At 52.6% G+C, this 22,668-nt stretch overlaps 6 protein-coding genes across 6 annotated transcripts; 3 read left to right on the forward strand and 3 right to left on the reverse strand.

The window, feature by feature from the left end:
- Window positions 1-99: 99 nt before the first annotated feature.
- N0V96_011616 (uncharacterized protein) lies at window positions 100-2,561 on the reverse strand (the record flags this gene model as incomplete). The annotated part of the gene is made up of 3 exons (XM_065759334.1): window positions 100-201; window positions 253-917; window positions 1,220-2,561. The coding sequence occupies 3 exons, from the start codon at window positions 2,559-2,561 to the stop codon at window positions 100-102; spliced, it is 2,109 nt and encodes a 702-aa protein (XP_065612056.1).
- A 2,690-nt stretch (window positions 2,562-5,251) lies between these two features.
- Window positions 5,252-5,734, forward strand: N0V96_011617 (uncharacterized protein; the record flags this gene model as incomplete). The annotated part of the gene is made up of 1 exon (XM_053193639.1): window positions 5,252-5,734. One exon carries the CDS (start codon window positions 5,252-5,254, stop codon window positions 5,732-5,734), a length of 483 nt encoding a protein of 160 aa, XP_053048957.1.
- A 694-nt stretch (window positions 5,735-6,428) lies between these two features.
- Window positions 6,429-7,583, reverse strand: N0V96_011618 (uncharacterized protein; the record flags this gene model as incomplete). The annotated part of the gene is made up of 1 exon (XM_053193640.1): window positions 6,429-7,583. The coding sequence occupies one exon, from the start codon at window positions 7,581-7,583 to the stop codon at window positions 6,429-6,431; it is 1,155 nt and encodes a 384-aa protein (XP_053048958.1).
- Window positions 7,584-8,433: 850 nt separating this feature from the next.
- Window positions 8,434-9,807, reverse strand: N0V96_011619 (uncharacterized protein; the record flags this gene model as incomplete). Its single annotated transcript, XM_053193641.1, has 1 exon — window positions 8,434-9,807. The coding sequence occupies one exon, from the start codon at window positions 9,805-9,807 to the stop codon at window positions 8,434-8,436; it is 1,374 nt and encodes a 457-aa protein (XP_053048959.1).
- Window positions 9,808-17,629: 7,822 nt separating this feature from the next.
- On the forward strand, window positions 17,630-19,150 carry N0V96_011620 (uncharacterized protein; the record flags this gene model as incomplete). Its single annotated transcript, XM_053193642.1, has 1 exon — window positions 17,630-19,150. The coding sequence occupies one exon, from the start codon at window positions 17,630-17,632 to the stop codon at window positions 19,148-19,150; it is 1,521 nt and encodes a 506-aa protein (XP_053048960.1).
- A 2,092-nt stretch (window positions 19,151-21,242) lies between these two features.
- On the forward strand, window positions 21,243-22,402 carry N0V96_011621 (uncharacterized protein; the record flags this gene model as incomplete). The annotated part of the gene is made up of 2 exons (XM_065759335.1): window positions 21,243-21,480; window positions 21,552-22,402. The coding sequence occupies 2 exons, from the start codon at window positions 21,243-21,245 to the stop codon at window positions 22,400-22,402; spliced, it is 1,089 nt and encodes a 362-aa protein (XP_065612057.1).
- Window positions 22,403-22,668: the final 266 nt, after the last annotated feature.

Genomic DNA, 22,668 nt, shown 5'->3' on the forward strand with positions numbered 1-22,668 from the left:
TTCAGATCTTGACTGTAGATTCTAACAAGAATTCACAAACTCTGATGATGTTCTTACCTCTACTTGTGACGTGCCTGCGCCGCTTGATTGATCCTTACACTAAATGCCTGCCTTCTTCAACCATTCCGCTAGTTTCTTGCGGCACTCCTCGCCCTTGTAGTCTTCCGGCCATCTGTTTTGGACCATAATCTCCTGGAGTGCCTTGAGGAAAAGTCAGTCGGTCCCATCGAAACTATGTACGAGGCAGCTTACCTTTGTTTCCTCAGTCCAGTGGCCTTGTGACAGGACACCGGGGTCGTCATGACGGGGAAGGCCAAAGTACTGAAACGTCATGTACTTGTTGATGATTCCTTCTAGCCACGCCTCCAGTGTGAGAGTGATATCATCGCACATTGTCTCCCTCCACATCCTAGGGTCGCCCTTTTCGTATCTCCCCGCTGGTTCGGGGTAAACAGCGCCCGTAATGATGTACTTAGTCACCGTGCCATCCATCGTGTCTAGTAACCATATGTCGCCGTCCCTGTTGACACTCATGGTGAGGGGAATCACCCAAGCTGGAAAGCCTTCAAATGACTGAAGGTCGTGGGACAAAGCATGAAGCCATTTGGGCTTGAACACTCCAACGGTTGGTATCAAAGACACGGCGGTAAGGTAGTTGATGGGGAACGTTTCCGGAGTGATCCAAAGAGGGTTGCCATCAATGTAGGGCAGATGCTTGATCAAGTCTACCACTCGCTCGTTCAGATGTTTCATTCCAGAAGCCGCGAGCGACTCGGGGGTGATCTCTGGCCAACCCCCGGACGGCGCGCGACTAACTAGAGAGGGGTCGATGTGCGGCAGACTCTGGTAGAAAGTCGCAAGAGAGGCGATAATGTTGTCGCGGGAATATCGAGGCTGTTGGCCCGGAAGGCGTGGGTCTGGCGGGAGATCTTTGGGGTCCGGAATAGTCTCCATCTTGGCATTCGTCTTGGCATTCGGGTAATGGACGATGTAGAGAAGTCATCGGGGGAGTCTTTGCTCACTCAAGGAACTCCCGCGCATCCTGCAGCTTAGTAAGCCTCCAGGATGAGGATCAAAATATCTCCCCCTGACCTCCTGTTTACGGACATGCTGTTGCTTAGGTAATGTGAGAATACACCTGCATTCGAGCGTGAACAAGAAACGGTCTTTTTTTTTTCCAAATTAATACCTTATCTGCAGCGAAGTCATGGCCACAAACAAGATGAATACTCGGGATACTTCCCCGGCACGCCGTAAATCTGACTCAAATCATCACTGAGCATCTGCGGCCCCTTCAAGAACGAGTCTTTCTCCTTGGGAATCTCTTTGGAAAAGAGATGCCTCTTCAGTGCGACGTTCCAAGCAAAACTCGAGTGTCCCACGCCTCCAAACTGCGCCGCTCCCAACATGACCAGGAAGTCAATCATGCCCTTCTGATCCCACGTCAACGCATCTAGTCTTTTGCGGTTCTTCCCCGTCAGCAGGTCCTGCTTCGTCACAACCCGTACCCCGCGCGGCATCGCGTCCGCCTCAAGCATTGCCACCTGTGTCTCGTTCCCGGACGCGACGTACATGACCGACAAACCCGCCCGACTCGCCTGGTCAAAGAACGCGTTGGTCTGCTTGCTGTACTCGGACCACTCCCACGTCGGGTCCGCCGGGTTCCAGTTATCGAGAGCGTCCTTCTCGGTGCGCAGGTGTGCGCCGAAGAAATGCTTGTTGATGCTGAGGATCGTGGCGCTCGCGAGCTGCCGGACATCCGCGCGGAACTCGAGGATGGTGCCAAAGGTCATCGCGAAGACCTCGCCGTCGCTGCGGATAGGGTACGTGAGGTACGACCGGCCGAGGTCTACCATCATGGGGCCCTCTGTGAGACGCCCGGTCGGCGCGGCGTCAGTGGTGTTGTTGATGTCTTCGAGCCATTGGTATAGCTGCGACCGCCACTTTTGCGGGCGCTCGATGCCCGTGCTGGCGATGTGCTCCTCATCGACGAGGGATTCTGGGAAGAGGCCGAGAGACCATGTTCGTGCTGGTCCAAGGGATTCGTAGACCTCGTCGGTGTCGTTGTAGAGCCGCAGCTGCGGGCACGAGAGGTGCAGTGAGTCGATGAAGTGTTGCCTGTCGAAGAGGTACTCCATCTCCTGCCGCCGCCCCGTCCGGATGTGAGAGATGTCCGAGTCGTTGCGCTTGAAGATACGCGGCATGACTAAAGAGCCCCCAGCCAGCATCGTGTATCGCACGCAGTTCAAGATCGAGTTGCGGATGTTCCCAATCCCGCCGACGTTGTTGTCGCATGTAAACACAACTTGCATCGCTTTCCCTGCATCCCACTCTGTCCTGTCGCAAACCCCCCGGATGACGTCCGAATTGACCGGCTCGAAGTCAAAGATGTCCTGGTGGGCTAGCCGCGGAATCCATGGCACAATGCTCGAATCCTTGCCAACGCGGTCGAGGCCCAGCTGCTCACGGAACACCCACAGGAACATGAAAAAGACGCTCACTACAGCCGCGTTGGTGAAGCGGCTGGAGCGCCGTGTTGGGTACCCTCCGATGATGCCCATGATGTGGTTATTGTGGGTAGACCTGCGATTCAAGCGGCCTCTAGAAAGGATCCCCATGGGGAAAGAGAAAAGGCTTTGGGTGAGGTTTTGAGAGGTTTCCTCCGAGGGAGTGTTCATCCCTTGTATGCCAACGCTGCGTTCCAGAGCATCGACCGAGGGGTACGGCTCACCCCTTTCATGATTAGAAAAGACGCGTTTGCTGGTAACTTATCGCGTTTGTCTCAATGAACATACATGGTTAGCTTAGTTGTCGCTGTTGTAGATCCCACCGCCGTCACATCGATAGTTCAGTCCCAAGCGGAAGCTAAATCAAGCCGCTCGGATACTGCGGAATTCGGAGCCGGATAGTCCTTCGAAGAATTTCAGACGAGCGAAGCAACAAAATCATTGCTCATTGTTGAGCTTTTTCGGAAAGTTTTCTTTCTGGAATGTTGAGAGCAGGCAGGTGTAGTCACCGGCATGTCACCCCTTGCAGGGGAACGGTCGCATTTCATCCCTTTGGTCCTACCTCACAGATGCTGTGAGACTGATCGCATCTGATTCAGGCTCAGTATTGCAAGGAAACTTGGCCATGCTAAACCCAGACATGCGCTTTCACTTCCAGAGGGAAAGCGGCAGGCATCATGGTCGTACAAAATTGATATATTCATTCTCACTTACACAATGCCTTCAGCTTCACAAACATCGAGACCAGGTGACGAAATCGTCGCATACAAGCCTCAGGATACATCCCTGCCAGCACACATGAACAACATCCTTTATTTCGACGGAAAAGCTGTACTCGTCCATCAATCTACAAACAGTAATTGAGTTGAGACCTTGGAAACATTCGGGGCATGACGTCTTCTCATGCTTGCGGTGGTCAGATCCAGGCTTCCTACCTAGTTCTCTACAGGTTCGACTACACCACTCCTTCTTCAGCCTCAGGACTCCGTTGCACCTCGAATAAATGCTAGATCAGATTGATTGACAACGCAGTAATGCTAGCTCATAGTCCTTTCGGAATGAGCATATGAAGGGGCGCTATGACCTGATTGACGAGCTTTTGGGCAATTTACAAGGCAATGGTGAGTGATTCTATGATCATTCAATGCTGATAAGTCAGTAGTACTGATATTCGATTGGCTGATATGTTTCATGAATTTCTCAGGGGAAAGACGTCGAAGGCATCGAAAACTGGCTTTTCTCCCCTATATTTGCCGTCAGTCAGTCAGAGAATGTCTTCATCAGCCAAAGACATGATGTGATATACTAATTGCTTAAGTAGTATTTACCAATATGGCACTCCACGTTCACAAGACGGAAGCCCACTGAAACGAGCAATCGAGCGACTGCCTGCTTCTATTGACTCGTTTCGGTCTTTCATGATGCCGCCTGTGGCTGTGTGCTCAGGCCTCGATCACGTTGCAAACGCCGATGCTGACTCGAGAATCAGAGTGGAGACTTTTATGAACCGGAGCTGCTTCACAAACACAATGAAAGAGTCGGAAAGTTAGGATCTTCACCGCGACGATAGTTGCAGCCAGTCGGTCCCTTGTGCATGTGGCACCACTGCGGTCAGGTCTTCTGGTCTGGTGTTCGTCTTGGGCCCTCTCGGCGGAGGAAGCGTCTTTGATGCATTGCACCTTGCCTAGGTTTCAAAAGCGACCGTCGCGAAGCCAACCCATATACTGCGAGTGACAAGCGCGCGTGAGTAACTTTCGGGACGCCCTTTTGGGTTTTGCTCTGTGTTATTCTAAAAATGTGAATATACGTCGATGTTGGTGATATGATCTTCATGCATGTTGCAGATACCCCACGATGGAACTTGGGTCGCTTTAGTGCCATATGCATGCAGCTTTGTTCACTAGTTACCTTCGGTGAGGTAGGATTTCTCTACGGTCTCGATATAGGTGCGAGCACCGCCTATCGGAATCAATTTGATGCCAGTTTCCCGCACTTTTTGTCATCACCTCAGATTAGTCAACAGGTGTCAAGAAAGATATAGATGACTTAGTCCAGGAACATCTGCTTCGGTATCCACTCCCGAAACCTAGAAACCATGCGCTACAGCGGGCCTCGCTCGGCACTGTGCCGATGGGTTGAGGATCGTCACCAGGGGACCCCATTCTTTAAAGCTTCCAGAATCGAGCTGATGCTTCGTCTGTTGCACTTCAGATCGTTCGAATAGTCAATCTTGCAGGATTGAAGTATAGGATCGGAGACTATTGCAACACAGTTTTGAAAGATTGAAGGGGTCGATGTTCTTTAAAGATTATCGTTCCCTTCGAGGCAGGACTAGAATGACACTGAGTATTCGAAAGCCAAGTTATCCCGTCGGCTTTACAAATAGGGCATTATGAGTAAAACGCTCACTAACCCATTGGTCATTCCCTAATCCGACTGCGACTTCCCAGTTCTGGTCATTGCCAACGGTATTTAGCAGGGATCAACAAGGGTCTATAGTAATAGAGTTTCTTAGCATTGAGGCACATGGCGCAGTTTGGATGAACTCCTATCAGTGTTGCAACCTGCTATTTCTCCTACCAAGAGCCATTTAATCTATCTGATTATCGGCAATTCTTTCGTCTGCAGTCCGCCTCGTCTATAAGATCATTCTGATCGACACCTTCAAAAGCATCACGTTACACGACTATCACACGGAGAAACACAACACGTCAAGAATTCTCGACTCACAAGAACACAACACAATGCGGACATCTTCGTTACTCGCTCTCGGCGTCAGCGCCCTCGCCTGGACAACAAGTGCCCTCGCCCCGCGTCAAGGCTCCGCGCCGTACTGCCCTCCTCGTCCAGCAACACCAGAACAGCAAAAGGTGATTCTCGGAGAATTCATGCAAGCCTTCTACGAAGAACGAAACGCAACCAAGGCCCTCTTGAATCACGTCGCCGAGGACTACATCCAGCACAACCCTGGCGCTCTCTCTGGCCGCGCGAACTCCCTTGCCGTCCTCGAGCCTTTCATCTCTCCGAACACCGTCAACTACACCATCATGAACAAGAACTTCCAGGATAACATCGCCTTCATTCACTACCGCATGGATCTCGTGGGCGGAGGGCAGCCATTCGCTGTGGTGGACGTTTTCAGATTCAACGGGACTTGCGTCATGGAGCATTGGGATGTGGCGCAGCAGCGAACTGCCAACTCAACGAATCCGATTGCTTTGTTTTAGAACACGAGGGAGTTGCTACGGTCATGACAGTCGGCATATAGAGAATATCCAACACCAAATTTGGCTTACGCATTTGCGATGAAGCTCCTCGACTCGCTCGCGCTCGAATGATACCGTGCGTTTTAGAGGGGCCAAGTGGTTGCACTGCGCGTAAACTCGTGATACCTAGTTCGACCTCGTTGGACAGTTGTCTCGCTCTTTGCCGTTTCCTCGTTTAAACCACGATTTAGAGGTTCCTACGGGCCAATTGATATCGAACAGGTATTATTATTACTCGTAACATGCAATCCTTCAAGGAACTCGTCCGCCAAGGCGAGGCCCCAGAGCCGAAAGGTGGGGAGAGCCGTGAACGTCTCGGTCTCCGTGCCGGCTTGATTGCCGGAAGAGGAAGGTGGGAACGGAGGGACAGCAGATGAATGGACATGTATGCTTGCTCCGAGTCCCGAGCTGCTGCCGGAGTGTCTTGCTATTTCATGCATGCGAGAGTGTGTGGTTTGCAAATCAGACATCCAGTCATATAGGGCAAGTAATAGGCATATGTGACTCAATGTCTTTATGAATCAAGCCTTGTTCAATTGAGTATAGTAATATGAAACTAGACCAGAAGGCCTTGATGGTGAAATTATTTTAGTCAACCAGACATCAATCGCGTATTTTCCCATACCACCCTTAGCTACCCACAGCGCTCTATAATTCATTTCCAACAAGCACGTGTTTTGTAAAGCTTTGCAATTCGCCCCTTGGTGGAGTCTCTGCTTCTCCCGGTGAGACTCTGAGCTCCAATGACAGTCGTGCTGTTGACGTCGAAACAGTTCGTCGTGATGCTACCAGCACAGAGATCGTAAAGTTTCCTCTTTGTGAGATCGCAGTATCTCCCGTCTACAAACGAGACGATGTCATATCCAACTGAGTTGGGGTGTTCGCAAATCTCCCGGGCTGTCTGGCCCGGTATCTCAGTCAAAACCAGGTAGTCAGGATCCATATTCGAGCCTTGTCTCTTGCTCGAGCGTGTCGAACGGGTTCTCCTCCTTCTTCGGTACTCCTTTTCCGATTCACCCTGCTGTATGTATACATCCTTGTTGTACTTGAAGCGATCGAGGGCTTCGATAGGATTTTCGTTTGTGCCTTCTAATTTCGGATTGACGGAGTCCTTATTGTACTTCAAAACTGGGTAGAAGAATGGGACAACTCCGTCTGGGATGAGGTGCCTCCAGAAAGAGTATCGAGGTGTGCTTTTACACAGGTAAGACAGCTCGCTATTGTACAATTTCAACTTGTCGGGCGAAGGCAGCATGTCTCTGAGGTGAAAACTCATAGCCCTGGCGTTGAAGTTGGGATGGGAGTGATCTGAGTCCAACCAGACACACTCGGTCATAAGACTATCACCTTTAAATTTTCGCTGGCTGTGATACCATGCTTGGCCGCATTTGTATCCGGTATCGCCGTAGACCGTTCCGCTGAGTCGGCCATTGGAGACTTGAATCATTGCTATGCAGGTCGCGTCGGTATCGTGGCTCAACATGACATATTGCGGATCGGATATCTCCCCGTTGTTCTCATTGTTCGGTACTCTGACGGTCCGCTCGCTGCTCTGTCCTATCTTGTCACCTAGCTTGGTGCGGTATCGGCCGATTCTGTTGCCATTGTCGTCCCAGATGGCAACATCGGGAAAGGCACCGCCAGCATCCCTGAGATCGCCTCCCGCTCCCGTCACCACGGTCACCCAAGTCTCAGCGATGGGTTTCTCGGGGATAGCTTCCTTGATGATGAAGGCTGCGGGCATAAAGGTTCCGACAGTATTCAGTGTGAATCCTAGGTGGCTGTTCACCCACGTTGTCAGCAGTGCCATGGCGATCCCTTGGGCCGGTCAGGGTCGGAAGCTTGATGTTGAGTTGTACCAATAGCTCGGAAAGCTTGACAACAACCAATGAGCTCAAATGCTTTAGGATGAGGCCGGAGTTTTAGTACTCGCAGTCTTGCAGCACCACTCGGTCTTGGAGACACTCGTCAAGCATTGGTCTGTTCGATGAGAACTTCGAGTCCACGAGGATTGGTCATGCTGAAAGATCTTTCATGTTCCATCAAAGAGAGTTACGTATCATTAAGAATTCCAAGACACAAGCTTCTCGTTACGCAACGGATATTGTATTACATGGCAGGAGAAATCTTTCCTGCAATCGGTTTGGCGGTCACATTGAACAGTGTGCACATAATACTAATTTTCAAGAAAGATGTATGTCGATCCGCTTCAATGAAATCACATCGTGTAACACTCGAGACACTTTTTGTTAAAGGCAGGGGGCCTCACCCTCCCTCATATATTATTAGAGTGTGTTGAGCCTTTATCTACGTGATGCAGGGCCGTGCTAAGATACTCGTACACATTTTCTTTCAGTTAGGTGCATTTATCCACTTCAATTCGAGATCAAAGACGAAACGGGCTCTTACTGATGAGCCTTGCTTGCTACGATGAGTAACAAAGACACATTGGAGATTGACCTCAATTGAGACAAATGTGCAGAACGAATATTGATTAAATTAAATATGTGATAGAAATCCCCCACTCTAGATGCCATGACCTTTAAATGTACAGTATTAACGAATGAAGTGACCAACAATCCGGACTATGCAGAGTCTACAACCGACACCATACTTTAGATCAATGAGTGAATGACAGGCGAATCGGTCGGAGACCCTGCTTATTTGGAGCAGAAGGACCAAGAGCTCTCAATGCTCCAGGAGAAGCCAGCGGAGAATGAAGGAGTGTAAGAAGCAGCAGAAGGGTTGTACTGCTGAGTGAAGAGACTGCAGTAGGTACCCTTGGCAATGCCGTTCTGCTTGACCATGAAAGCGTTGAAGAAGTTGCACTTCAGAGGGCTGTAGCCGAGGAAGCTGGCCCAGGAGCTGAGGCCGACAGACTTGGAGTTCTGGACGTTCTGGGCAGCGGCGTAGGTAGCGCAGAGGCTGGCATCGAAGGGACCAGGGAAGAACTTCTGTCCCATGCAGGTGCTGGGGTGAGAGTGGACAACACCGCCGCAGCCCTGAGGGTTGGTCCAGCCGGAGGGAGTGGTGGGAGTGGTGGTGTTGGTCTTCTCGTAGCCGTTGGAGCCGGTGATCACAACCTGGAAGCCATCACGAGTCTGGCCAGTGTTGACGGCAGCAGCCTTGTCGACACCGGATCCCCAGAGAGTGCACTTGTAGTTGGAAATGGAGGCAGGGTTGGTGCAAGAGCAGCCGGAGGGGTTGATGGAGGGGTCACGCTCGACGTAGATGTTGATACCGGTGCAAAGGTTGGTGGCGTCACACTTGGCAGCGCAGGCGGCAACGTCATAGCTCTTGAGGGTGTAGAGGCCGAGGTAGCTGTTGGCGTTGACAGCAGCGCTCAGGTCCTTGAAGGTGTTGGCATAACCGGAAGGGTTGGCGGCCGACTGAGCCTCCTTGTGGAACTGGGCGAAGGACTGGAAGGCATCGACGGTGTCGGGCTGGACCTGGGTACCATATCCATCGGGCTGAACAGCGCAAGGGTCTTCAGGGTTGATGAATCCGCAGTAAGTGCCAACCTCGAAAGGCTCAGCGCAACCAGAAGCGGTGGTGAACGCGAAGGTATTGGTCCAGCTGACCGGGGTGCAGGTGGAAGGCGCGGTAGGAGCAGTGGTGATGGTAGCAGCAGACGCAGTGGTCACGGCCGCAGTTGTGACAGGGGCTGTAGTCTTGGGAGTGGTGGCGGCAGCCGGGGTGGTCGAAGTAGTGCAGATCGAAGTAGTCTTGGCGGACGAAGTGGTCGAGGAAGATCCCCAGCAGAAGCCGAAGAAGCAGAAAGTGCGCTTGTCGAGGCCACGAGCCGCGACGGACTGAGTGGCACTGGCAGAGGCGACGCCGGTAACAGCGGCGGCGGCAGACGAAGATGCAGCAGCCGCGTTGTAGACGCCAGTCTGACCAGTGGCAAGGACAGGAGGTCCAGTCAGGGTGGGTGCAGCAGCACCCATGATGGCATCGAAGTCCATGGGCGCAGTGGTGGTGGGCGCGGCCGACGCGAGAGCCGCGAGGGCGATGATGTTCAAGGAGTAACGCATGTTGCTGATTCGAGGCTCGCGTTGAGCTGGAAGTAGATGGTTTGAATGAATGTTGTTGAAGGAGATACTCTAGCTGGGAAGAGAATGTGATACTCAAGGTGAGAAGTGATCGAAGCTGCTGGGATGAAGAGAGAATAATCAAATGAACCTGGAGATGAGTGCTGGTTATATACCGTTGTTGTTGCGGTCATATGTGGCGGCGTATTTTGACATCGCGGGTTTAGACCACATTGAGCTGACATTTCTTCTTTGGAGCGTATTACGGCACCCGATGGCCGACTGGCGCCTCGTACAAGCACTGAGCACCTCCCAGAAGTGTGGTCCATCGTATACGTAGTTCAGGTTGCCAGAGGTCAGAGCTCTTAGTGAACGGTGAGGCCGATCTCCGTGCAGTCGTCTTCGTAGTGTCGGCAACTTGGTCGGAGTCGAGAAAGGCCAGTGTAAGTGAGGTCCACATCGTCACTCTCCTGAAGCACCGTTCCGCTTACTGCTTTCGCGATTCGCGAGTAACGGCAGTCTGGGGCAGCGGGTATGTCGATCCCACAAAGAAAGTGGAATGTTTCAAGAAGTGCTCTATTGGGATTTGGAAACTTTTCCTTTGTTGCCCTATCCCTGATTCAATGGTCGAACCAACAATAAAGCGGCTCTAAATGGATGGCTTTGTCCTAATTAGTCCTGAAAACGCCAGAGCGGGTAAATCGGGATCTCCTGTAGCGCTTTGATCCTTGTTCCTGTAAGCTAGGCCTAGTCTAGGTCGACCGAGCATGATATGGCCCCATTAGCTAGCCGTTAGACAGACGCTGCATCGATTAGCAACTTTCAGGTGAGCTGAGGTTCTATGAGGAGAATGGCCGATTGAGTGCTAAGGTGGGAATCATCAGATCAACCGCGAGGGAAGGTGGAGTTACTTGAGAGTCTCGCCTGCTCTACCTAAACGGTGCAGATACGATTATGCACACATCCACTTCTTGACGATGAGACCTCGTGTAACTCTGACCGGTCAAGGCCATAAACCGCACTCAAAAGCCTAAAACGGCTTTTTGCAGCCACCTACTTCGCGCGTTACTGAGCTTAAGGTCATGTGTTGGGCTTGCGGCCGCAACTTGGAGGTCTATGTCTGTTGTTTGCCCGCGTGTAAGTGACAACATGTAAACATTGTTTGTGCAGAATCCGAGGTATTGGCATCCGTGCCAAGCTTGTCAGCGTGCACGGCGAGCTGGCTGCCGATGGCGCCCAACGAAGCCAAGAGTCGGGGTCTTCTTGTGGCTTTGATGCTCGACGGGCCGTCGTCGTCCCAGTGATGAACACGCGTCAGCGACCGTGCAACAGACGCCCTCGGAAATCGGGATGACGACTCGGATTCAATGGTCTGTGAAAGCTGCCACAATGGTAGCTGATTTCTTTCATCGAGTAAGGTAGCTTGGCCAGCTGTGCTGATGTTGACCGAAGCTAGACCAGAATCATCGTAGGTGCATGGCAAGCCACCACGCTATCTATATTTTTGGCAATTTTGGTCAGGTACCATTGCTAGTTTTTTCCTTTTTCTTCGGTGCAGTGTAACAATGACCGTATGGTCCGACCAGGCTTCGCCAGATCTTTTGAGAACCAATTTACGCTACTGGTTCCTGCAGTAGTCCAGAGGCAAATGCACATTAACAAGTTCAAGCTTCGATCTGCTGCATCATGCATGCTGCTGGTTGGATGGCCTACCAGCCCCTTTGTTTCCGCAGACCGATCCCCTTTATTAGGTAACGCCAAACCTCAATTATGTTTTCCGATGGCAGCAATTACGATGGACCTGACTCATCGGCTCACTTATCATCTTAACAACTCTGTTTGTGAGGATGAGTGACTTCTCTCGATGCCTTTCCTCTAGGTAGGTCGGGGTTGACAATGGCTGGTCCTAGCCTTGGAAGCATCACACTAGGATTCTGTCATTACATCGCGTGAGGCTAGATTTCCACAGCGTCGTGCCACTGTCAGACTATTCCAGCTGTCAAGTTGGTTCGACTTAAAGACCTTGCCATGCTTGGACGTGTCGCGGAACTTACCACCACTGTCACAACTGCACGACAATCCCAGTGGCCTAGTTACGACAGTGGCAAATATTTTCAAGCGTATTTCCTCTACTAGGTAAGGTAGTTCTTGGATGCCAGGTCGGCCCGAAAACCTAGCACCAAACCCTGCGTAAAGTTGCAAACTGAAGACATAAAACCAATGGCGGTGATGCGAAGGGAAATAGGAGTTCGTCATGGAACCACAAGGAGTTATCATTTTTCCCCAGTGAATAGAAAAGCTCTTGTTTCGTCTCATTGCAGAATGCTCGCTCCGATTACTATTTTCTTCCCCCCTGACAGCAGATAGATAGCCAATTGCTACAAAAAGCAACCTTATCTTACCCCTGGGCTCCTCTCTTCGACCAATTCGAGCCTTTGGTGGAATTCGCCAGCTCGAGGGCGAAGTCCGTTGGCAGAATATACATCACGCAGCGACTTTGTCCAATTATCGTCTGTGATATCATCATACCAACTCCAACGATTCCATAAGTCAGTCGCAACTGCCTCGGCATGAGGGATTAAGAAGAGAAATGGAAGAAGTGAAAAGGCTTCAATGGATGCACTGCTGATGATCCTCAAATCTCGGTCTGTGCTAGAGGTTCTATGAGCCTCGGCATGGACTGGGCGTCAGAGATGTTTTTGAGTCTTACATTTTCGCGACGACTCGTTGGTACATTGTTTCTTGATCAAAATGACAAAATACTTCAGGGCTTATGTGACCAGGGTATTTCACGTTGAGCTGCGTCACACCTACCCCGCTTCTTGACCTTCTTTCTTCCAACTGAACGCTTTTGAACTCGACTGTTGATTGTACACACTGGATACTACCCTCGCTGTTTTTTCTCACATCACTTGACCACTGATGCTTTACCATCATGAGCGATCAAGATCCCAAAGACACCCAATACCACGTATCAATATGTGCGGTAGAATCCAATGACATCAATGACCTTGTCACGATCCACACTGCCGCTTTCAAATCGGACCAGTTTTCGAATTTAATGCTTCTCGACCGTGAAGAAGGCGCCCATCAAAATCTCATGCGCAAGTCGATCTTTCACTGGCTATCAAGTCCCTCTACTACTAAGCTCTTCAAGGTAGTTGAGGGGAATGGAAAGATCCTCGGCTGGTCATGTTGGGTTGCGAAGGAATTGCAACGGAAAAAGCCGGATGAGAGCAAGTCCTCAAAGACACCTTCTGATCCAAACCTCAGCAAAGAGAAAGCACGATCTGGCAAGGATGCGCCTCGAGACCCTGTGCGAGTTTTGGGTGGAATCATGCACAAAGACATGACTTCGTGGGAATCTCGGTATCTGGAGGGAAGCAAGTACATGGTTCTACAGGCTTTGGCGACGCATCCTGAATACCAAGGTCGGGGCATCGGGACCATGCTAATTCAGCATGGGCTTGAGGAAATTGACTCACAGAGTCTTGCATGTTGGATTCATGCCTCGCCCTCAAGTTACAGACTTTACGAAAAGGCCGGATTCCAGGAGGTTGGGAAGAATGAATATGATCTTGCTAAATGGGCACCAGTCGGAACGGGCGGCGATCTTGGCTGGAGGACATATACGTTTCGGTATATGCTTCGCTCTGCAAGAAGGTAGTTTCTACCGAAAGTATTTTCTTGACAATAGAAGCCCGTTCATCACATGAATTTATCAGCGTGTGTGTCTGCGATATTATGGAACCTGAAAAGTGAAATGCTAGCTGTGGCAAAGCAAAAAAAACCACAACACTGGTTATTTTGCTCCGAAGACGCAAATTAGAACTTGAGTAGTCCTCTGCTTTTGTTGATGGTCAAGTTTCAAGGACGCAGGCAACTCAGTCATACTGCATCAAGGCTTTCAGATATCTCAGTGCGTGCTAGTACTTCCACACGAAATGCTCTTAGCTTCGGCCGCCTAGACGTGTAAAACTGCTCGTCCCCTATCAATCTTGAGCTTACCAATCCAGTATGTCGGATCCTGCTTTAACTAATTCTCTGAAACGTCGAGAAATTTGAAAGCTTGGTATCGATTAAGGTCGACACTGGACTTCAAATCGAATAAGTCCCTAGAAATATGAGCAGCCCGTCAGAAAAGCTCATGCCAAAGTGTCCGATCAACTACTCGTGCTGCGTAACACCGGAATTCAGTTACACCCATTTAGACATTCAACTCTTTCTCGCTACTTCCTCATCCTAACCTCTGATAGCCCGTTACGTACAATGCTGTGGAACCACTGGCCATGTTTAAATTACAACCCTCATCCTTGCTGGATATCGTTGCAGGGAGTATACCCTTCTAACGCATGTACTAATACTATGGTAGTCGCTAGCGCTTACACATGGCTGCCTAAAGCATCGCACTTAGCCACCTGTTATTTACTTGACGAGACCCGCGTCATTGATGTGACCAGAACGTGACCTCCAACTTCATACGGCACTTTCGCTCATTTTCTTCTCAGCAAACCGATTATGGGGGACATGCTGGCTTGGTACATTGTCATTTTTCTGGGATCGGCTATTTTGACAACTGGGTCCATTTACAACTCCGAATTCATTACCAACCCGACCATATCGTTCCTCGTTCACGTCACCACCAGCATAGTACTCTACTTCACCTCCCTCACCTGCCTTGCCCTCACCGCCATCGAAGACTGGAGACTCCAAGCCCGCCTCGCGCGGAAAAAGAATCGCGGCCTTGAGCCCTATCGATTCTTCCCCAAAGAGCATGCAATCTTCGTGACGCGAGCGACGGGCCTGGCGGCGGGAGCCTACGTCATGGCGCTCCCGCTGCTCATGCCGACAGACGACGTGGTTGCCCAGGTCTGCCTGCGCATACCAACCTTTTTTTACGCGTGCAAGTGCTGGGACTTGACAATTGCGCGAGTGAGAAAGCCGCCTGTCCCGCGGGATGGGAAAGAGCAAGTGGTTTACGGGTTGACAAGCTGGAGACCTGTTGCTTCGTATGCTTGGCGGCTTGGGTCGGAGACTAGGTATTCGTCGTTCAATATCGCCGTGGACGAGTCAAAGCGAAAGAGCATCCCCAAAAGCGCGGCTTGGACTTACGGTCCACTGGTTGTCATCCCTCTGACATATCTCTTTCCCGTCACGGAGCTCAAGATCATGTGCGGCCTTCTTGCTATTCAGCACGGTCTAGAGGGCGTCCACTTCATCTTTCATCCCTACTGCCCCAACAAGCTCTTCTTTCAACCGTGGGCAGCAGATAGCTTCTCCAGTTTCTGGGCCATTCATTGGCATCACGGGGCACAGCCATTCCTTCAACACCTAGGATACATTCCCGCCAGAGCCCTCTTCACGCGTCTGTTTGGAAAAGATGCCGGCAAGGCCGCCGGTGTACTCGCGGCTTTTAGTCTCAGCGGAGTTTGGCATGCCTGGTGTGGGGTCGTCTTGACATTAGATGAGTATGCGTGGACACAGGCTGTGGGTCTGTGGACTGTGTTCATGGTGCAAGGCGTTGGTTGTCTGGTCGAGCGCTGGCTTCTCCGGAATGAGAGCTGGAGGACAGGACGGAGGAGACAGATGTTGACGGCCCTGTGTTGGATGGCTTCAGTGGAATCTGCGGCGTTTTGGTTGAGGTATGGAGAGGCACGGGCGAAGAGACCTCAGGGCTGGACTACGTTCTGAGATATTCGCTCAAGGGTTCCAGGGATGATAGACCGATAGAGAGCATTCATAAAGGCGCACAAGGGTATGTACCGTCCCCAAGAACACATGTATCCGGAGCTCTGCCCCAAGGCAACGAGAGGTCTGGGACGAAGACTATGATATAACCTAGATCATCAAAGGAAGTCTTTGCGGTCTTCAATTTCTGTTAAGCGACACTAGAACTTGTCCCTGGGCATGCTTGTTCCTGGTAATTGGTTATTCAATCATACTCTGATGCGACCCGCATTCTGTACCCATTCTGGACGGCGATGCTACAGACGTGAGATGAAGCGCTTATTCGAACCAATCTTTTCGATTCTTCCCGGATCCCCAGTCAAATAAACTTATCGAAAGGGTGGTCTCGCCAAAGTTTGGCTGGACTTCAGCTGTCGAAATCTTCTCACTGCATCCATGATTGGCTCGGCTCCTGCCAAGAACATTCAGACGGGAGATCAGCGCAGGCATAGCTCGGCGCAATGCACCACTGGCCTCGTCCCATGATATTCCGCCGTGCTTCTCTTGCCGATCCCATGCTTGAAGCCAAATGTTTGCATTGCTCTCTACGATTACCAATTTGTCACTAGGCAGCAACGAATCTGGTTGATACTGCCCAATGGTGAGACATGGGAACAGTAGCGGCTACGTAGTCTAGTAATCAAAGTTGCGATGTGAGGTTATTGGACAGCTTAACGGACGCGGGGTAAAGAGCCCCTCGGCATTCGCACCATGGCGCCGGAACGTGGGCATGGGGATCAGTCTAAATGATCCTCTTCCGCTACTAGAGACCATCCGTCCATTCTACCAAGAAAGCCGTTGACGCAAGGGAAAGTCGATAGCGCCATGATTTGCCACTCCTTGTCGCAAAAGACTGAGCATTCGTTGGCTCGCTTGGAACCGTTGCGCTTCCCCAGGAAGCGCTTGTTAATAAGCCTCTTTGGTGCGTCAAGGACATGCTAGAAACACCGAGGGGTTCCTGGGCTCGTGAAATAAACGCTCCAACTTTCAGATGCTTCAAGGTTAGACACGTCACGTAGCGTGAGCTAAACATACAAGGGAGGGAGCTCACGTGAACCTAACCCCGGCCCCGAATACGGGCCGACGGCGGGGTAAAATGGTTCGTCTTGTCTTTTCCCACCCCTGTCGATGAGTCTGGGGTCACATCTGGGGTTCTGGGGTTTGTCCGCGCGGCCTTTCTTTTCCCCCCAAGCCAAGAATTGACGAGTTTCTGGGGCACATTAACCTACTCACTTGGCATCAACTTGGCAACGCGATGGGGAGACCAGGGTCATGGATGACATCTGGGCCTTCGACATGACTACCGCAAAGATGAATGACAGCTGAGGACTTGGTACCTGATGCCGAGGCGTGTGTGGAGGACGGGGAGCGGGACGCAAGAGCCAAGCAAAAGCCAAGATCAGAGACTAAAGCAGGTCGGACGTTCCGGGGAGGTTGTCGATGTCCCGCAACTAGGTGACTGGGCAAATGCTTACCTTTACTAGCTCCGATTATACCACGATTCCATCAAGCCCCCTCCCCTGACGTATACCGCAGTACGTGGGAAGAGAGATGTCGCTCTGACCTTTACCGGACAGCCGCACCATATGCCTCTCCATCGGTCCATCGCTTCACCTCCAGAATTACCACTCTCCAGTGCCGGTCATCCGCACTCTTCCCCCGCACTCTAGAACCAATTTGGCCACCCTCCCCGCTGCCCGCCAGCACCAGAGTCTTCATCGGAGAAACGACCCAGACGCATGCCATTGAATCCCACTACGACTCGAAGCGCACGTATAACACCAGTTCGGAAGGTCGTAATAGCGCGGCATTTGGCATGCGCTCTCTGCTCATTGGAGGGAATTCTTGGCGCTTGGGGATCTCGTGCGACCCTTCATCCAATATCACGGACATTGTCAAAGAAATGAGATGAAGATGTATCACAAGGAACGTGCCATCGTGAAGCACCTCACGGTGTTTAAAAGACACACGATGGCCCCGAGTCGTCGGATCATGACAGTTGTCTCCCCAGGATCTCACAGGCATTCCCCTCGTCAGTGACAATTCCCCTCCCATTCCCCGTCAGCAAATCTAAGGTCGTCCCTCCTCCTCCTTCGCCATGTTGTCCAAGCCAATCCGCGAGCGCGGCTACGCCCTCGGCCTCGCTCTCGTGGCCACTGGCTCTCTCGTCTCCGCCGGTCCCTGCGACATCTACGCCTCCGGTGGCAACCCCTGCATCGCCGCCCACAGCACCACTCGCGCCCTCTACAACGCCTACACCGGCTCCCTCTACCAGGTGAAGCGCGGCTCCGATGGTGCCACGACTAACATTGCGCCCCTCTCCGCTGGCGGTGTCGCCAACGCGGCCGCTCAGGACACCTTCTGCTCCGGAACGACCTGTCTCATCTCCGTCATCTACGACCAGTCCGGCAAGGGCAACCACCTGACCCAGGCTCCCGGCGGCGCCTTCAGCGGCCCCGACGTCAACGGTAACGACAACCTCGCCAGCGCCATCGGCGCCCCCGTCACCCTCAACGGCCAGAAGGCCTATGGCGTCTTCATCTCCCCCGGCACGGGATACCGCAACAACGCCGCTGTGGGCACCGCCATCGGCGACGTGTCCGAGGGCATGTACGCCGTCCTCGACGGAACCCACTACAACGGCGGCTGCTGCTTCGACTACGGCAACGCCGAGACCAGCAGCACCGACACGGGCAACGGCCACATGGAGGCCATCTACTTTGGCGACAGCACCGGCTGGGGCACGGGTGCCGGCAGCGGACCCTGGTTGATGGCCGATCTCGAGAACGGCCTCTTCTCCGGCGTCAACCCCAAGAACAACGCGGGCGACCCGTCCATCACGGACCGCTTCTTCACCGCCGTCGTCAAGGGCGGTCCCAACCTCTGGGCCCTCCGCGGCGCAAACGCCGCCTCGGGAGGCTTGACCACGTACTACAGCGGCGTGCGGCCTAACGCGTCGGGCTATAACCCCATGAGCAAGGAGGGCGCCATCATCCTCGGCATTGGCGGTGACAACAGCGTCAGCGCCCAGGGCACCTTTTACGAGGGCGTCATGACCTCGGGCTACCCCTCCGACGCGACGGAGAACTCTGTCCAGGCCAACATTGTTGCGGCAAAGTACGCCACCACTTCCCTGAACAGCGGCACCGCCCTCACCGTCGGCAACTCCATCTCCCTGCGCGCCACGACCTCTGGCTACACGGACCGCTACCTCGCGCACACCGGCTCGACCGTCAACACCCAGGTCGTCACCTCGTCCAGCACCACGGCTCTCAAGCAGCAGGCCAGCTGGACCGTCCGCACCGGTCTCGGCAACAGCGGGTGCTACTCGTTCGAGTCCAAGGACACGCCCGGCAGCTTCATCCGCCACTACAACTTTGAGCTGGCCGTCAACGCCAACGACGGCACCAAGCAGTTCAAGGAGGATGCTACCTTCTGCACGCAGTCTGGTATCAGCGGCACCGGCAGCTCGTTCCGCGCGTGGAGCTACCCTACTACCTACTTCCGTCACTACAACAACCTGGGATATGCTGCGAGAAACGGCGGTGTTCACACTTTTGACTCTGCTACTTCCTTCAACGCGGACGTGAGCTGGGTTATTGCCACTGGCTTTGCTTGAGTTGAGGACGATTATGGGATGAGGAAGGATGGGGGATGTCATGACAGACGATAAGGGGTCAGTCTGGCATGCAACTTGTTGGGACGAGCCTGTGAGACGTCCTGGGAATAGTTCCTGCTAGTCTTTAGTTCATTCAAATCGACCCTTGGGCTTCATTGGTATCGTTCAATTATCAAAATTGATGTTGCAGCGACCAGATACCATGTGATCTTACGTGATTGTTAAAAGTATTGAGCTCTAGACTTCCAGACAGACTTCAAGTTCACATCACTTGCCTTAAAACCTCTTAGTGGTGCTGCTGGCTTTAAGCTTCAAGTTAGATTATGGTGTTGGATTTGCGATAACCAACCCAGATCATCGACTTGATAACATCCACTTATTAGTGCACATCTTTGCCCCTGGGCACGCTCAGATTAGCGATCTAGAGAGCTTGACGTGGCGGTGTTATATGTTGGTGAAGCATGCGAAGTTCCAGACCCTAGATTCTATGATCAATAAGAGCGTTCACAATTCAGAAAAGCTCACAGACTCTGCTGTACATGCCAATTAGGTGGCCATCATACCTTGCGGGAGGCCATGCAGCCTGGTTATTACGCTTCTATAGCTCTTTTCTGCACCCACCTGATGGCTTAAAAATGCAGTGAAGGAAGAAGTCCGATTCGTTGGAGCTCCCAACCTTTTGCGGAGTTGACGGGTTCGGACATTACTACACCAGTGATGAAACATGCAAAGAAAGATTTGCATCGTCATCGGCGCAATGGAATGTAATTACGTAGTGAGTGTACTTCCCAGTCTCTCGACCTGTGCCGGTGTCCTACTCACTTAAGAGCAGAAGCGCATAACATCCTTACATGAACTTCATTTTTTCTCTTGCATAAAGGCTGAAGAAATACAATTCTCAGTATCCGAATTGGTGTTTTCTGAGCGTCATGCGACTTACTCTCGTCATGTTTAGGCGTCTAGCATAGATAGGCAGGATGGGGCAACGCACAAGATCGCAAGGCCACAAATGGGTTCAGCAATATCGACGGCTTAGACGCCGACATCTGCCCCACATGTCCCGGCCGGGTCTTGCAATCTCGGAGCCGACGAATCAGGTAGCGCATGCGAGGGTAGGTAGACACTCTCTGAACGGGACAGGATACTGTAGCAGGAACTGCGCCGGCGAGCCCTCTACCTGGATAAGTGAGTATATGTCCGCTTTTAAACTAGACAATGATATTATGGCTCTGCACCTCTGCCGTAGAGGACGATTTCCAAAATTTCAGAAAGTGTAGATGCTGGGCGTGAAGAAGCTTCAGGTACCGAAGGATCCGAGTCAGGAATCAAATGCCAATTTAGTCCGACTCTCCGATGGCACAAACCTTGTCGATTCGACCGAGGCCGACTACAGTCAGGCTTCTCTCTTGGCTCTAGAAGAAATTTCATGGAATCGAACTTTTCAAGGGGGGGTGACAAACAACCTAAAAGGCTGAGCCGAGGTCCAGCAGCTTTGCCCAGACTTTGCATGACAGTGCAGCACGCATCCCACGCTGTGACGCCAGCGCAAACAGGCACGCTGGCACTAACAAAAAACACCGAACCCCGTTTGGGGAGTGGGGGTCCTCCGTCACTTATCGCTGCGACTGCCAATCGACGATAATTTGCGCTCGCGCTCCGACCCCAACAACACCAACAAACGATCCCAACCAAAGCGACCGGGGGGGTTGCGAGGCCCGCAAAAGAGCTCCGTGGACCCGGTACCTTAGACAAGCGCGCAACCCGTACGGAGTATTACCTTACATTTTTTTTTTCCAAATTTAAATCCCATCACCAACCCATGGCGACCTCCCTCCTCGCCCAATGCTCAACCACCCTCTGGTGCCACCTCCGTTCCCTCCCCCTCTGGGCCTTCGTCCTCGTCGTCCTCCTCCTCGGCGCACTCCGCCAGCGCATATTCCCATCTTCACCGTCTTCTCCTCCGACCCGACGACGGCAAACACCCGGCCCCGCGGATAAGAAGACGTCCGCCCCTTGAAAGGAGCTTCTTCGCCTAGTTCTCCTAACCGCACGCCGCAGAAGAAACATCACCACCAGCAAACAGATACACAAGATGGCATCCGCAATCGCAAAGGCCTCGCGCACCGAGGCCGACTTCGATCGCGTCCCCGTCCGCGTCGTCCGCCTCATCCGCCTCGCCGGCGCCAGCGGTCTGGCGTACGCCGCCTACAAGATCCACTGGCGCATCGTCCTCGCCAGCTTCTTCACCGGCCCGGGCAAATTCAGCCGCATCCTCATGCTCATCTTTGCCCTGCTAAACCTCAAGAACATGCCCTTTGTCTGGACCGTACGTTGAACCTCCTCACTTTTGTCTACAGACAGAAGACAAGAACAGCCAAAAGACTAACACGTTCACAAACAGTACCGGGTATGGCACGCAATAATCTACCACCTCTTCATCCGCAAATCCCCCGCCTCGGCCCGCGCTCCCTCTTCCGCCCCATGATCTCCCAATCCCACGCCCCCATCACCGAGATAGACTACAACATCCACAAGTCCAACTCGACCTACTTCTCCGACCTCGACGTCTCCCGCACCCACCTCTGCACCTACCTCCTCCGCCCGGGCTTCCGCCAACTCACCCACAACGCGACAACGAAGCTCGTCCTCGACCCCAAAACCGAGAAACCCGCCCGCGGCCCGCTCGGCATCATGCTCGGCGCCGTACACTGCTCCTTCCGCCGCGAGATCACCGCGTACGCACCTTACGAGATGTGGTCCCGCATCCTCTCGTGGGACCGCAAGTGGTTGTACATCGTCACGCACTTTGTCCCCAAGGGCACTGCGCGTCCTACGGAGTGGCTTGATCCGAAATTCGGCACCGCGCGGGTCCGGAGGAATACCAGCGGCGACGCCAGCAGCAACAGCGCGGACTGGGAGAAGAAGATTTACGCCACGGGCGTAAGCAAGTACGTCTTCAAGATTGGGCGGTTGACGGTGCACCCGGCTGTCGCTCTCGAGGCGAGCGAGCTGCTGCCGCACAGGCCGACCGAGGGCGGGTGGCAGGGCGGCGAGAACGGTGTCGGGGACGAGAGCGTTGATTTGAGTCATGTCGCTGACGACGGCGCGTGGGATTGGAAGATGGTGGAGAAGAGGCGGCGCGAGGGCATGAGGTATGCTGCGCAGTTTGCTGCCATGGATGACCTGCATGGATGGCTGGACGGTGCGGATGGCGGTGATGGAAGCGCGTTGGGTACATTCGGACTTGGGTAAGACGAGGGGATGGTGGGATTCGTGATACCCAATAGACTTAGACGGTATTGACATTAGATGATAAAGAGGAGGCAACGGCGCACTTGTAAATGATTAAATCTGGGATATAAATGTTTCTTTGGGTTTACAGTGCCACTAATCAGCTCATAGAACTAGATATGCATGCGCGTACAACTACAACAAGACTTCCATCGTCAGTTGTGCTGGCTATTCCTCTTTTCCCGCTAAACTCCGCAGTCCTGCAATCTTTTCTCTTGCATTGAGTA

Source organism: Colletotrichum fioriniae (genome assembly GCF_027942845.1).
Source record: "Colletotrichum fioriniae strain IMI 355084 chromosome Unknown scaffold_18, whole genome shotgun sequence".
Taxonomy (NCBI): domain Eukaryota; kingdom Fungi; phylum Ascomycota; class Sordariomycetes; order Glomerellales; family Glomerellaceae; genus Colletotrichum; species Colletotrichum fioriniae.